A 16,112-nucleotide genomic window follows, 5' to 3' on the forward strand; every position below is an offset into this window, starting at 1 on the left:
TCGTCACGTAGTTCTCGTGGCATGGTTTTCAGCTCCATCAGGTCCTTTCAGGACTTCACTGCATGGTTATTCTAGTTAGCCATTCGTCTAATTTTTTTTTCAAGGTTTTTAACTTCTTTGCCATGGGTTTGAACTTCCTCCTTTAGCTTGGAGTAGTTTGATCGTCTGAAGCCTTCTTCTCTCAACTCGTCAAAGTCATTCTCTGTCCAGCTTTGTTCCGTTGCTGGTGAGGAGCTGCATTCCTCTGGAGGAGGAGAGGTGCTCTGACTTTTAGAGTTTCCAGTTTTTCTGCTCTGTTTTTTCCCCATCTTTGTGGTTTTATCTACCTTTGGTCTTTGATGATGGTGACATACAGATGGGGTTTTGGTGTGGATGTCCTTTCTGTTTGTTAGTTTTCCTTCTAACAGTCAGGACCCTCAGCTGCAGGTCTGTTGGAGTTTGTTGGAGGTCCACTCTAGACCCTCTTTGCCTGGGTATCAGCAGCAGAGTCTGCAGAACAGTGGATATTGGTGAACAGCAAATGTTGCTGCCTGATCGTTCCTCTGGAAGTTTTGTCTCAGAGAAGTACCCGGCCATGTGAGGTGTCAGTCTGCCCCTACTGGGGGATGCCTCCCAGTTAGGCTACTCTGGGGTCAGAGACCCACTTGAGGAGGCAGTCTGTCCATTCTCAGATCTCCAGCTGCGTGCTCGGAGAACCACTACTCTCTTCAAAGCTGTCAGACAGGGACATTTAAGTCTGCAGAGGTTTCTGCTGCCTTTTGTTTGGCTATGCCCTGCCGCCAGAGGTGGAGTCTACAGAGGCAGGCAGGCCTCCTTGAGCTGCGGTGGGCTCCACCCAGTTTGAGCTTCCGAACCTATCTTCTTAAAATGGTGGTTGGGAACCAAGAGAGCAAAGCCACTCTGGTCCATTAGGTTTTTCTGCCTTCACATGTAAATATCTTTAGTGGAGAATAAGTTACATAACCCTCAGATATGAGGGAAGAAAATTCACTCCTGGAGAAATCCTCTAGAATACATCAAGCACTTTCTCTTATTGGGTCAAAATAATGTTACTAACTGGCTAGCCAACCTCTTTTCTATGAGATGCATCAGAACCCTGCCTGACTCTGGAGCTCTGGCCACATCAATAGGTAAGATTCCATAAAATGTGCTATTTGATAGCATTTAGTACAATATTTAATCCTTTTATTATCAAGAAAAGTCTGATAATCTTATTAAAACTCTTACTTCAAAACACACAAGATTCAAATTTATAATTTTTTTATTCCTACTACATAATCAGTTTAGTATTCCTCCCTTCCCAGCCCTGATTTTCTTCCATGCCCACTTCATCAAATTATTTTCAAACTGCCCAGTAATTTTCCATGTGACTTTAACTTCTTTTTTCACTCCCTCCCTTTCTCTTCTCTCCCTCTCTCTTTCTCACACACACAGGCACACAAACACAAAAACGCACTCTCTCACACACACACAATTAGAAAATTACTATAAACTGGATCTAGAAGTTGGCAAGTTTAAGTCAGTTTTCACATGGAATGGTTAGATGGTAGAAAAATAGGAAAGAATTTGTCTGAAATCTGCAAAACACTAAATAATAATCACCTGAAAGGGAAAAATGAGTCTATACAGTTATAAACTATCCTCCACAGTCTTTTTACATACTGTACTAAAACCCAGAAGAGAAAAAAAGGATTTTCTTAGTAACTTATTTTTTGTTGGATAATCCTTCTAAAGAAAACTGTTTATATCAATTATACTTTATTCTATTTTCTCTACAACTTGACTGACAAGCCACGAAGTGGCCAAATGAACCATGCAAACAAAAATTCTAACAAGGTAGAGCCACAGACTGGCATCTGGGATAGATCTTACCGGTTACACATTTCAAAGTACATTCAAGATCAAGCACAGGGAAGCCTTTTTTTTTTTTTTTTTTTTTTTTTTAATAACACAGTCAGGGACATTTTGGTTTTTCAGCTGAAACCACAACTAGCCAAAGCTGGAAAACGTTACATCACCATCCATGATTCAACAATAACAAAAAGGATGACTATCTAAAGAAGAATGGTCTAGAAAGCATCACTTCATGCTATGGGTTGAACTGTGCCCTCTAATAACATTGTTGAAGTCTAACCACCAGTGCCTTAGAATGTGACCTAATTTGGAAATAGGGTTGTTGCAGATATAATTAGTTAAGATGAGGTCATACTGGTGTAGGGTGGGCCCCTAATTCAATATGACTGGTATCCTCACAAGAAGACAGCAATGTGAAGAAACAGGGAGAATGCCCCATGAAGAGGGAAGCAGAGATTGGACTGATGCATTTACAATCCAAGGAACATCAAAGATGGCTAACCCTCATGAGCAGCTAGGAGAAAGGTATGGAATAGATTCTCCCTCAAAGCTCTCTTGGTTGGCAGGTGCCAACCCTGCTAACACCTTGATTTCTGATGTCTAGGCTCCAGAACTATGGAAGAATAAATTTCTGTTGTTTTAAGCCACCCAGTTTGTGGTACTCTGTTATTATAGCAGCCCTAAGAAACGAATGCCTAATATCAATAAAAACTTCCAGATTTTAATCTTAAAATACAAGTTTTCATAACTATGAAAACTTAGAAGCAATCTGACCTTCAGTAGGAGAATGGATAAATGAATTGTGGTACATCATACAAAGGAATATCATTCAGTAATAAAAAGAAATTAGCTATCAAGCCATGGAAAGACTTGAGGAATCTTAAAAGGGTATTACTAAGTGAAAGAAGCCACTCTGAAAAGACCGCACACTAGATGATTCTAACTACATGACATTCTGGAAAAGGCAAAAATGTGGACACAGAAAAAGATTAGTGATTGCCTGGTGTTCAGGGAGAGGGGAAAATGAAAGAGGTGACGCAAAGGGGATTTTTAGGGCACTAAAACTATTCTACACGATACAGTAACAATGAATATATGCCACCATACCTTCGTCAAAACCCACAGAATGTACACCATAAAGTATGAACCCTAATGCAAACTATGTATTTTAGTATTAATATAAAAATGTATCAGTATCGTTTCATCAGTTGCAACAAATGCACCACATAAGGTACAGTCAACGGAATAAATATCAATTCCTTCACTTTTCTGCAAAAACTTCTACAAAAAATCCTGTATCTCTAAAGGGTAACATATTATTCTATACATCAGCTAAGTCATAATTTAATGCTTCCTTGACTCTCATATTTAATCTATTTCTACATTTTGTCCTGTCTCATCCTTTCATTCCCCACACCAATATAGCCCCACTTCTCCATCCATAAGGACTAGCCGCACACCTTCTGATGTGTCCTTCTGAGCTATACTTCAGACAGTCCTTTCCAATAAATGATGGTTCATAATAGATTATATGCCAAAAACAAGAAAGATAGAATATAGGTGAATAGATATATTATCAAAATTTCTTTCATTTCACCTCATACCAAGGAGAATGAGCCCAGTTTATGTACTGTTTTTAGAAGATCATTATTCATTCAGTGCTCTTAACACCCTTGAAAGATAAGTAGTATTCATATGCCCATTTATAAATGGGGTCATTGACCCTTATAGAAGTTAAGGAACTTTTCCAAGGTGACATATATCTCCCAACAGTGGCTGGAATTGAACAGATGTCTGATTACACTAAGACCATGATCATAACATGATAACATCCCAAGCAAGCAAGGGATATGAAGGACCAGAGGGTGAGAAAGAGATCAGAACCAGAGGTAAAAATGTGGGAGTCATCCAAAAAGAGATGACAGCTGAAACCATGAAGAAGAAAGAGAATGTGGAAGAAAGAGAGTGGGGAAAGCAAGGGATGAAGAAAACTTTAGCATTACCCCACTTATAAGAGAAGGAACAGCAAAGTACACATAGGAGGGGAGGGCAGATGAGAAATGAACCACATATTGTCACCAGATTTGAAACCTGGAATCATCATCTTTGACTCCTCTCTTCCCATAATCTGCAATGTTCAGGTAGCTTTGTGTACATTACATTCACCTATAATTTTTTCAGATTTGTTTTTTACAAAGTATTATGTCATTATCCTAGTACATGTCCTTTAGCAACTTTTACTTGGAATTATTCCAGTAGCCTCCAAACATGTCTTCATTCTTTCCATTCGACCTGCTCTTGACTAGTATCACCTGTTTATGTACCCACAGCCTCTTCTATCACTCCACCTACTATCGCCAACAAATGGGAGCATATTATTCACAATGTTCTTCTGTCCTTGGATTTTTAATCTATCTTGAAAAACAAATGGAGATGCACCATTCATTTCAGACTGCACATATTCAATAGTAAACATATAAATAATCTTAAAATCATCCTCCCCACTGAAAGGCATTTATATTGTCTCCACACTTGTCATTACAAACTTCAGGATTATCTTGTCAAATTTTAACCATATTATTTATAGAATAAGCAAAAATTAAAATCTTAAAAATACTGAGCTTTTCTGTTCAAATCAAGGTATGTTTTTCTGTTTAAGTATTCATCTTTACCACTCAGCAGAGTTTTAAAGTTTCTTCACATATTTTCTGCATATTTAAGTTTATTCCTAGATATTTTACATTTTTAGTTATTATAGAATTTTTCTTTCTCTTATATTTTATAAGTATTTTTATAATAGAAAGCTATAATTCTTATATATAAATTTTGCCTTTTAGTGTGCCTTGTAATTTTTTCTTGGAAGTCAGACATGTAAAAGGTACTAGGTAAAAAGAACTGAGGTAAACAGGCCTTTGGTGATGTGGTGAAGCAAGAGAGAAACTATAAGATACTCAATACATTACTCGTGTGGTTTAGGAGGAGCTTGTATTTTCTCAACTGCATACATGTCTATAATCAATATATAGTATGTTTTGTGTATTGAAATTTACTTAGCTAGATAGATACCATTCTGTCATAGAATATACCACAATTTATTAATGATCAAATGATGTACATTTATCATGTACACAAATAATGTACAATTAAGATCTTTATTCCAGTCTCCTGGAATAAATGTGGGACTTTCTACATTAGTAAAACTGGAACTGCTAAGAAGAATGAGCATTTGTAGATATTGCTATATTTCTCTCTACTGTGGCTGTTTCAGCACTGTGTGAGAATTCCCACTGCCCCACTTTTCAAACAATCCTTGGTATTATCAGACTTGTTAATTGTTTTGATCTGATGAATGTGAAATAAGTTTTCTCAGTTGCTTTAAAAATGACATATCCCTGATTCCCTGATTATAGTGAGGTTTAACATTTTAAAATATATTGGTTAAACATTATGTATATATTTTTCCTTGAATTTCTTGTTCATAGACTTTCTCAACTTTCTGTTGGGTTGCATTTTCTCTTATTAATTTGTAGATGTTCTTTGCATATTTGGGTACTAATCTTTTATCAGTTACACATATTCTTTGCAAGTCTACTATCCCAAAATGTGACCTGTCTTTTCACAGTCTTCACATACGGAATTTGTCACATAAAGTTAGTAAATTTTAGCACAATAAAAATAATAATCTTTTCTTTAAAAGTTAATACCTTAGAGTCTTATTTTAAATATTCTTCCTGATATCGTAAGTCATAACGATATTGTCATATATTTTCTTCTAAAATTTTAAGGTTCTTATTTTCAGTTTTAGGTTTTCAATCTAATGAATCCAGTTGGTGTGTGTGACTTAGAAATTCAACCTTTTTTTTTTTAAACATGGCCAACCTAGCACTGATTACCAAATAGTTCATTCTTTCTCCCACTGATTTGTTATACATCTGTCATATACAGAGTTCCTACAAACATCAGTCTGTTTCTAAACTTGACTGATTTATTCCTATTCTGATTTACTTTAGCTTTATGCCTGATTGGGTGAATCTCCCCACTTTATTTTTCCTCTGGGTTGATCTTGACCTTTTACCCTTGCATATAAATTTTAGAGTCAGCTAAAATTTTGCCAAGTTCTGCAAAACAAACTTTTGAATTTTTTTGGAATTATATTCAATTAACAGATATATTTGAAAATATTTTACACCTCCAGACTATTGAATTTACCCATCCATTTATTTAGATATCCTTTTAGCTTCTTTAATAAAGTTTTATAACTTTCTTCATAAAGTTCTTCCATATCTCGTTTTAACTTATTCCTAAGTAAGGTACTTTTGTTGCTGTTGTAACTGGGATCTTCTTAAAATCACATTTTCTAAACATTTTTGCTAAGGTACAAAAGCATGATCTTTTTATGTTATCTTGTATCCGGCAACAGTGGTAAGCTATACAATTAGTTCTGGTAGTTTGTATATAGATTTTCTCAGATTTCCCATACAGACAATCCTCTATAAATAATGAAAGTTTTGTTTATTCCTTTCATTTCTTGTATCATTTATTATTTTTCTTATTTTACTGGCTAGGGTTTCCAGCATAATGCGAATAAAAGTAGCGATAGTAATCATCATGTTTCTAAGCTTAATGAACGTATTTCTAGTATTTCATCATTAAGTATGAGGCTTATTGTAGAGTTCTGATGGATATCCTTTATCAGGCTAAGGTTGATTTTTTTCAATTCCCAGGTTCTTAAGAGTTGATATTGTTGGTAAGGGAGGTCGTGGTGCTAATCATAAATAAATGCTAACAATCATTTCTTCTCTATTAAAATAATCATTATGTGATAGACACTGTTTACTATCTAACATATGCTCTATGAGACTCCTTAACTCATTCTAAATAGATCTGCATATTTTCAGTACATGTCAATATCACATTCATGGACATAGTCTAATAATCCAATTGGCCAGGCGCGGTGGCTCATGCCTGTAATCCCAACACTCTCGTGGGGGCCGAGGTGGGCGGATCATGAGATCAGAAGATCAAGGTCATCCTGGCTAACACGGTGAAACCCCGTCTCTACTAAAAATACAAAAAATTAGCCAGGCGTGGTGGCACGCACCTGTAATCCCAGCTCCTCGGGAAGCTGAGGCAGGAGAATCGCTTGAACCCAGGAGACAGAGGTTGCAAATGAGCCGAGATGGCGCCAATGCACTCCAGCCTAGGGGACATAGCGAGACTCCCTCTAAAATAAAATAAAATAAGATAAATAAGATAAATAAGATAAATAAAATTAAAATAAAATAAAATAAAATAAATAAAATAAAATAAAATAAAATAATTTCTGGCCTTTAGTTTGTAAAGGAAATATGCATAACACAAATTTTGAAGACAGACACGTTTGCCTGATTTAAGCCTATTACATACTTCAAGACAAGACAGATGGTTAAGAACAAAACATATCCTTTATCATATACATGTACATAAGATATCTAAAACAAAGACATAAAAGACATAATTATTTTGTGTTGTTTTTTTTTTTTTTTGAGACGGAGTCTCGCTCTGTTGCCCAGGCTAGAGTGCAGTGGCGTGATCTCGGCTCACTGCCAGCTCCGCCTCCCGGGTTCACGACATTTTCCTGCCTCAGCCTCCCGAGTAGCTGGGACTACAGGCGCCCGCCACCACATCCGGCTAATTTTTCTTTTTTTTTGTTTTTTTTTTTTTTTTTGTATTTTTAGAGAGATGGGGTTTCACCGTGTTAGCCAGGATGGTCTCGATCTCCTGACCTCGTGATCCGCCCATCTCGGCCTCCCAAAGTGCTGAGATTACAGGCGTCAGCCACCGCGCCCGGCCAAAAGACATAAGTCTATTTAATATTTAATTCTGAATTCTTGACAAACATTGGTATAAAACAACAGGCTTCACAAAGGAAAGGAACTACTACATAGCTTGACTTTTATCTTTCAATAACCATCATTTGAGGCACAAACTTTAATTAAAACCCAGTGCTATACAAATTATAACTTATAAATAAGTAGAGCTGTGCATTTGAATTTTAAAATCCTATATTTTGTGGGATCTATTCTCCAGTGAGCAAATAAACAATCAGACATAAGTTCCCTGGGTTCTTAATTCTACTAAGTTGCCAACTTCAGAAATATGTTTTAGTAAAAACAAGCCTAATTTTAAAAATTGCAAATGAGTTATTTCTTTAAATTGCATTACTTGAAATTCTATGTAAAAGAATACTACATTTTTAAGTTTTAAAACTGAGATTAAATAAGTTTTACTTCCAGACGGAGAACAAATGAAGCAAGGAGAAAACACTCTACAATTATGTCACCAGAAAAGCACAATTCCATTTACAAAGCCTGGATTCGTGCCCAATTTTTCCAAAACACATCTACCAGATTACATCTGTATAAGACTTTTTCCATAACAAACAAGGATAACAAGGCAAAAAAGTAATACAAATAGAATTCCACTTGAAAAATCAAAGTTCAAGATATATCTAGACTCGTTCCATCCCCAGCCCATTTTCCATTCTGCTTTACTGATGCAGAGGCAACAAATCTTGTTTGAATACAAAATTCTTAACAGAAAAAGCTTTCATAGTTAGCTGTTAATCTACTAAGGCACTATCCTTTCAGGAAAGTGCCATTTTACAGTACCTATAGCAAAAAACCTACACAATTTAACCTTTTTAATGAAACTGGATTAGCTTTTCAATGTATTATGTTCTCTACACTTTCTATTTAAAAGCTATTACTAAAGGAGCTTATAAAATGTGAAGGCTCAGGACACAAATAAGCAATGAGGCTATGTGAAGAACTGGAAGCCTAGAGGTTAACCAGCTTCAAATCATCTGTGAATGATAATTTTCAAAAACACTACACCAAACCCTTCATCACACACATAACAGCCAAACCACAGTCAGTCAAAATGCAACACGTCGCTGTCTGCAGTTAGTTTTGCCTGTAATTAAAACACTACCATTTTATGGTTGCTAAAGGTATACACATGAAAAGCAATCATCATCAATTTAAAAAATTGAGAGAGGAAATCAAATTTTATTATAAAACTCTCCTTTTCTGGTTACTTAGCAAAGCATTTCTCAAATATTTATTAAGAAATATTGAAACCCACTATTTTCATCCCCCAAAATGTATAAAATATATTCCTTATTAACTAAGAAAATCTCACTTAGCATTTAAAAAAGTTTAGCAGCAAAACTGTGGGAGGAGTCTCTCCTAGTAATGTATCCTACAAGAGTATGAATGACCTGAGACAAAATAAGGGCAACAGCCAACTGTGCCACTAAGCACATGATTTCATTCACCCTTTCTGACTGTCAGGTTTCTCATTTGTCAAATGGGAATAATAACAACTGGATCACAGGATTGTTGAGAAAGCTAAAAGAGATGAGTCATGTACGAATATCTATCATAATAGCAGGCTAGACTTTTTTTTAATTGTTAGAAGCACATCCCTTCTCCCACCACAACCTTCCCCACAAAAGAAATCCACATACACATTTGAAATCAGGCCGGATTTTTTAAATGATACTAACACTTAATTTAATGTTACTCACTCATCTCCCTCCAGCAACTGAAGACTATAATTCAAGTAAAGATATATCTAACAACTAAAGATACCTTTAAAAATGAGAAAACTGGGTAACATGTAGCTTAACAACATACCACTTTTCTTTTTTTTCTCTGCCCTTTTAGGCACTCTCCTAGGGAAAGAACAGTTAACCTTTGTTGCCTAAAACCATCTTCTCCTTGATCTAACAGCTATCTGCTTATTTAGCAAATAAAAATTCTGTGAGGGTCTTCCTAAGTTGTTAAAGATCCTAAATTAGTAAGGCACTAACGGGGGTACATTGAAACAATTCCTGCAAACAGAGGTGATGTATAAATTTGACAGACTGCCTTTGTAACCTAGTGCCAAGGTAGTCATGTAATTCAGGACACTTACGTCTAACGTTAAACCTGAAGGGACAACTATTCTAGACAAATTTGCATTTATAATCACCCTACCCATCGTATTATCTCCAAATTGTACATGTGCAAAATGATCTTTTGCTTCAGAAGGAAAAGGCTTTGTTACTTTTTCTTTTGTAAAAAAAATAACAACTAAACACACCTAGTGGCTAGATATTGTTTTCCAAAAAAAGGAACCAGGGCTCCTATGAAAACTGGATGATGATTCTAGAACTGAGGGAGGAAATATATATTATGAGTCTGGAGCATCTTGTCGTGCCAGAAAGTAAGCAAGTGCTCAAAAAACACAATGACGAGAGCATAGCAAAGGAACAAAAGATCTGACTGAAAGAACTCTCAATTTGAAGCTGGAATCAATAAAGTCGTTCTGGATTGTAACAAAAAGTATAAAATAAATATCCATGAGTCCATAATAAGATAAATAAAAGATTAAACAAATCAGTAAATGGGAGAAACAAATCTCCCATGCAGAATTCAAAACATCTTGTTAGATGTTCCACCCTCAAGGAGGTAGAGTATAACCCCCTACTCCTTAAGTGTGGGCTGTGCATAGCAACTTCTTTCCAAAAAGTACAGTATGTGGGTAGGGGAGGGGCTCAGGGAATAATTACAGTGAAAAAACCTAACACCGCCTCAACCAAGTGATCAAGGTTATCATCAGCAGTGATAAGTCATGTTGATAGTAAGTACCCTTAATAAAATGTGATGAAATGGCACTCACTTTACCTCTGTGACCTTCCTCCCCAAAACACATAACCCCAGTTGAATGAGTAAAATGTCACATGGTCTATAAAATACCATCAAGTCATCAAAAACAAGATACAGTCTGACACAGTCATCAAAAACAAAAAAGTTTGAGAAACTGTCCCAGCCAAGAGAAACCTAAGAAGACATAACTACTAAATGTAATGTGGCATCCTGCATGGGTAGGATCCTGGAACAAAAAGAACATTAGGTAAAAACTAAGGATATCTCAATACAGTGTGGACTTTAATAATAACGTATCAATATTGGTTCATTATGTGGAACAAATGTAGCTTACTAATGTAAGATGTTATAATGGGTGGAACTGGATGTAAAGTAGATGGGAACTCTATTATCTTTGCAATTTTTCTAAGAATCTAAAACTGTTCTAAAATTAAAAGTTTAAGAAAAAGTAGAAAACCTTAAAATATTTTATATACAGATTAACATTATGCACTATGGCCCTCATTTTGTCCAAATGTAAGCCAGTCATTCACTGTTTATGATATTCATGGTGTCCTGAGAAAATGAGGGAGGTCTGCATGCAGAGAGAAGTTGACAGTGGAGAATCCTCCCTCATCTATCCATTTGCAGCATCCTGCAGTGTACTGCACTTCACATGTATGTCGAGTTAAGTAGTTTAAACTAATACTCATGAGTATACACAAATGATTTAAAATGTCTCAGACAGGAAACAGCAGGTAGGATATAGGCATAAGCAAGTAGCATAAGTGACATCCCTTCATTCCTGAGTTATCAGTCACAATATGAGGTTAGTTGTTATTTAATGATACTTTTAACTAAAGAAATCTGACCAGAAGTATGCCAAGACATTTCAAAATTATTAAGAAGCCTATCAGCCCTTAGTGGATTTTTATTAATGTAATGAATAAGCAAACATTAGATACATACATATATTTTAAAATAGTAACAACTTGAGAAGCAACAATGCATTTATAACCATTCTTGTTAACAATGAACCCTGCCCTTTGTATGCTTCAAGATAATGGCTAATGATAGCATGAAGTTTTCATAATTAGCATAAGATATATGCAGATTACAAAGATAAGCCTTTCTAATTTTTAGTGATGTTTAAAATCATGCTACTCCCAATCTAATATTTTATGAAATTTCACAAAAGGTAATGACAAATATGCAGAAGATTTTACAGATGTTGTCTTCTTGTTGAATTCTGTTTTGACAATGAAATGGATGAAAAAGATATAAGTATCCTCAACATATGCTCAACAGCAAATGACTTCCTTAAGGAAAACAATGTTTTAGCTAAAATTGTGTAAGTGTAACCAGTGAGAAAGCAGCCACAAGTTTGGAATAAAAAGATTCTGACATACTGTCCATCAGGTGAGGATACAAGAAGACATACCCTCATCAGATAATGGATTTGCCAGCACCTTGATCTTGGACTTCCCAGCTTCCAGAACCATGAGAAATAAATGTTTATTGTTTCGTGTTTTTTGGAGAAAAAAAAAAACGATTATGAAGTAAAGTTAAAGGGTTAGCACTACACATATAATTCATTTTCTCAATCATTCATAGACAAGCAGTTATAGAAAAGTAGATAAATCCGGAAATGTACAGAGTGCTACAGGATATCACTAATGTGGTTAATTTCATAGAAACGAGACCTTTAATAAATAGAGGAATACTTACAAACTATAATGAGATGTGTAGGAACTATCACACAGTGTTTAAGTGACTTAGCTCCCGAACTGGACTGCATGGGCTGGAACACCGGCAATAGAATTTATTAGCTATGAGATCTTGGACACATTACTTAATCTCTACAAGTTATTATCATCTGTAGAATGGTGACAGAATTGGTCAGAGTTTTACAAGAGATAATTCACGTATAGCACTTAGAACAACGCTTGGCACACAGTACGTATTCAATAAATGTTAGCTATTACTGGTTATTATGAGAATAATCATAAAAATCTTTTATACCACAAAAAATTCATTAATCATCTTTTGGCAAAGAACTTAGAGGTGATCAACCTCAGAGATGAATTACACATTTTTCTTTTACAAATAAGTAAGCATTCCAAATTTGCTGGCCTATTCTGGGATATTTTGTAGACTGGGATCTATGAGAATACTCCATCAGTATCTCCTGCTAAATTAGTTATATTGATAGTGTTGGCCACAAATATTTAACAGAAAGTACTTCATCAGAACTTTAAAATAGTATACATACCCTCAAATCAGGAGAAAAGTTGTCGGCAGAAGTTGAAATGGAATCTGATGATACAACAGAAGCTGATTTTGTATGCACTGAATTCTCTGAATGAGAAGTGGAGGCACTACAAAATACAAAAGTACAGTATGTTGGAAAAATGGGGGCTTCAAAGACCAATTTCAGACATTGTATTTAATATAACTCCAATATTTATTAAAATTTCCACAGCCAACTAAGTTCTGCTTTGCCTATTCAATCTTATCTCTAAGTCTTAACAAATTACAAACTATTCCTGCTGGGTCAAGTATTCTTACGATCCAAGTTCCCTCTGGATAGACTCCCAATACTCATGAAGACACTCCAGGCTGATTCCTTCTTTTTATCCATTCACCCATCCATTCATTCATCCAAAGAACATTCATTGAGTGGTCCAATGTACAAAACCACTACACCAGGCACTGTGATTTGAAAATAAATATGACATCATCCCCATGTTCATGAAGCTCACAAGCCTGTGACACAGACAAGTAAATAAAGTGGTGCAGTGTGATGACTCTAAATAGAAACACATACACACACACATACACACACACACAAACACCCCACATACATACAAATATCTATGGGAGAAAAGAAAAGGAAGCAGCCAATTCTGGCCAGAAAGTTCAGGGAAGACTTCTCAGAGGAGATGATATTCAAACTGAGTCTCAAAAGATAGGAGATTATCAGACCAACAAACAAGGAAATTTCAAGAACAAACAAAAGGCAATGCAAAGGTATAGAAGTATCAAAGTCTACAGAACATCTCAGACACTACAAATAGTTGAATAAGGGTGAATGGATAAAAGAGCAGATGAGGATGGAAGGAGAAGTTCTTTGTACCTTGTACCTTCCCACCACATCAAACAACCCTGCCTGAAGTATCTACTTCTTCCATTATAAGTAATCACTCTACAGTTACTTTTACTTTCTTAAATTCCTATAGAACTTTTTTTTTTTTTTTTTTCTGAGACAGAGTTTCACTCTTGTCACCCAGGCTGGAGTGCAATGGTGCGATCTCCGGTCACTGCAACCTCCGCCTCCCAGGTTCAAGCGATTCTCCTGTCTCAGCCTCCTGAGTAGCTGGGATTACAGGCACCTGCCCCCATACCTGGCTAATTTTTGTATTTTTGTAGAGACGAGGTTTCACCATGTTGGCCAGGCTGGTCTTGAACTCCTGACCTCAACTGATGTGCCCGCTTCGGCCTCCCAAAGTGCTGGGATTACAGGTGTGAGCCACTGCGCCTGGCCAAACTTTCGATACCTGATCACGCTTTTATTGTTTATTTTGTCTCACCAACTAGTGCCCCACGAACAAAAATTATGTCTTTTTGGGGGGGGGGAGGGGGGCGGGGGAGAAATGAGGTCTCACTATGTTATCCAGGCTGTTCTCCTCAAACTCCTGGCCTCAAACGATCCTCTCACTCAGCCTCCCAAAGTGTCGGGATTTCATGCATGGGCTACCGTGCTCAAGCCCACTTCTTTTTTATTTTCCACAAAATCTACTTCAGGACCTGTGTACACTGTTAACATGTATTATGTTTGTTAAATTTAAAAATCTGTGACAATATGCCACAAATTGAATAACTGATATCATTTCCTCTTGTCAGTAAAACAAAGTTAAAATTATTTAAGGTAAGATCAATGGTAGAAAAACCTCAAATACTTTGAATTGGGTCTTAAAGTTCAGATTTTCAAAAATGTATTTTTCTAAAACATATTAAAAGTCTTCCTTATACCAGAATGCAAAATTTTTTTCACTAGATTTTGATGAAATACTTCACCTTTGAGTTGTGATAATATTAAGAACCATTTAGCTTTAAAATGAATCCCATTTATTCATTACGAACCTGTCTATAACAAGAATAACTAAATTACTTATACAATGTGAAAATCACCTCCCCAGAAAAGAAATTGTCACTTCATTTAAATGAATGAAAAGTGGCATTCCAGTGCAAACACAACGTAGTATTTCCAACAACCTATACTATTATACAAAAAAGCAGTCATAAGAAATTATATCACATAGTTTTATAATGTAAGGAAAGAAAAAGTGATAGGCTGTGAATGTTTTCCTTTTTTTTTGTATCTAAATTCTGATTAAATGTCATTTGCCTTAAAATAACAGGTAAAATAACCAAATTTTAAGCACAGTACTTTGACAGACATTGTTAGCTCCCTCCTTCAAATAGATTCCCCTTTCTCCCTGACTTTTATCAGGGTAGTTTGTGCCCTGCCGAAGACAAGAGGCTTGCTCTTCTCTTCCTTGTGGCTAGGAGAGCCACGTGAGTCAACTCCAGTCAGTGGGATTTAGTGGGAAATCTGCTAATGGTTATAGAAACCTTTTATTTTCTCAATAAAGGGGAGCAGAAACAGCAGGGTAGTCTTTGTCCTTTCCCATTTCTCTTGCCTAAAATAAGAATATAAAGTTTGAAAATACAAGAGCCATCTTATAAACATTAGCAATGTGCTGGCCTGCTGAGGACAAGGAGCCAAAGAATAGGAGGAGCATAGGTTCTTGTAGTATCACTGAGCCAACAACTCTCTACCTCTGGAATTCTTGTTATGTAACATAAATGGGTGAGCACAGCTGTGTGTGCCTGTAGTCCAAGATGCTCGAGAGGCTGAAGCAGAAGGATGACTTGAGCCCAGGAGTTTGAGACCAGCCTGGGCAACATGCCAAGAACTCATCTCGAAAAATTAAATAAAATTAAAATTTTTTAAATAAAATAAATGAACTTAAATTTTTTAAATCACTGTAATAGAGTCTGTTCTAGACAGTCAAACACAATATAGCAATCAACATCTCATAAAGTCTATCTGGGGCAAGTTCAAATGTATAATGCTATTTTATATGCCTATGCCCTTCTGGGAGAAAAACTCTTAAAGGCAATTGAATATAACTTGAAATTATGGAGAGTGTATTATCTAGAAAAATCATATTGACAGACTATTGTAGCATGTAGCACCAAGAAACCAAACAGCTCTCTGGTTGGGTGTAGTGGCTCACGCCTGTAATCCCAGCACTTTGGAAGGCCAAGGAGGGTGGATCACTTCAGCCCAGGAGTTCAAAACCAGCCTGGGCAACATGGTGAAACTCCCTCTCTACTAAAAATACAAAAATTAGCCAGGAGCGGTGGCACATGCCTGTAGTCCCAGCTACTCGGGAGGCTGAAGCACGAGAATCATTTGAACCTGGCAGGTAGAGGTTGCAGTGAGCTGAGATCATACCACTGCACTCCAGCCTGGGCAACAGAGCAAGACTCTCACCAAAAAAAAAAAAAAAAAAAAAA

At 36.2% G+C, this 16,112-nt stretch overlaps 1 protein-coding gene across 5 annotated transcripts in view; it reads right to left on the reverse strand.

Annotated features, from left to right (window-relative positions):
* Positions 1–16,112, reverse strand: part of MTMR2 (myotubularin related protein 2) — a 90,626-nt gene that overhangs the window by 41,308 nt on the left and 33,206 nt on the right. For 3 of the 5 annotated variants that reach the window (XM_019036880.4, XM_019036884.4, XM_055356116.2), the window contains exon 2: positions 12,799–12,904. In XM_019036880.4, coding sequence (XP_018892425.1) covers positions 12,799–12,904 — 106 coding nt within the window. Of the gene's footprint in view, positions 1–6,955; positions 7,061–12,254; positions 12,328–12,798; positions 12,905–16,112 lie in introns of those variants that run through there. The other 2 variants (XM_063693473.1, XM_031015790.3) reach the window with 2 other exon arrangements.

The sequence above is a fragment of the Gorilla gorilla genome, chromosome 9 (assembly GCF_029281585.2).
Source record: "Gorilla gorilla gorilla isolate KB3781 chromosome 9, NHGRI_mGorGor1-v2.1_pri, whole genome shotgun sequence".
In the NCBI taxonomy this organism is placed as follows: domain Eukaryota; kingdom Metazoa; phylum Chordata; class Mammalia; order Primates; family Hominidae; genus Gorilla; species Gorilla gorilla.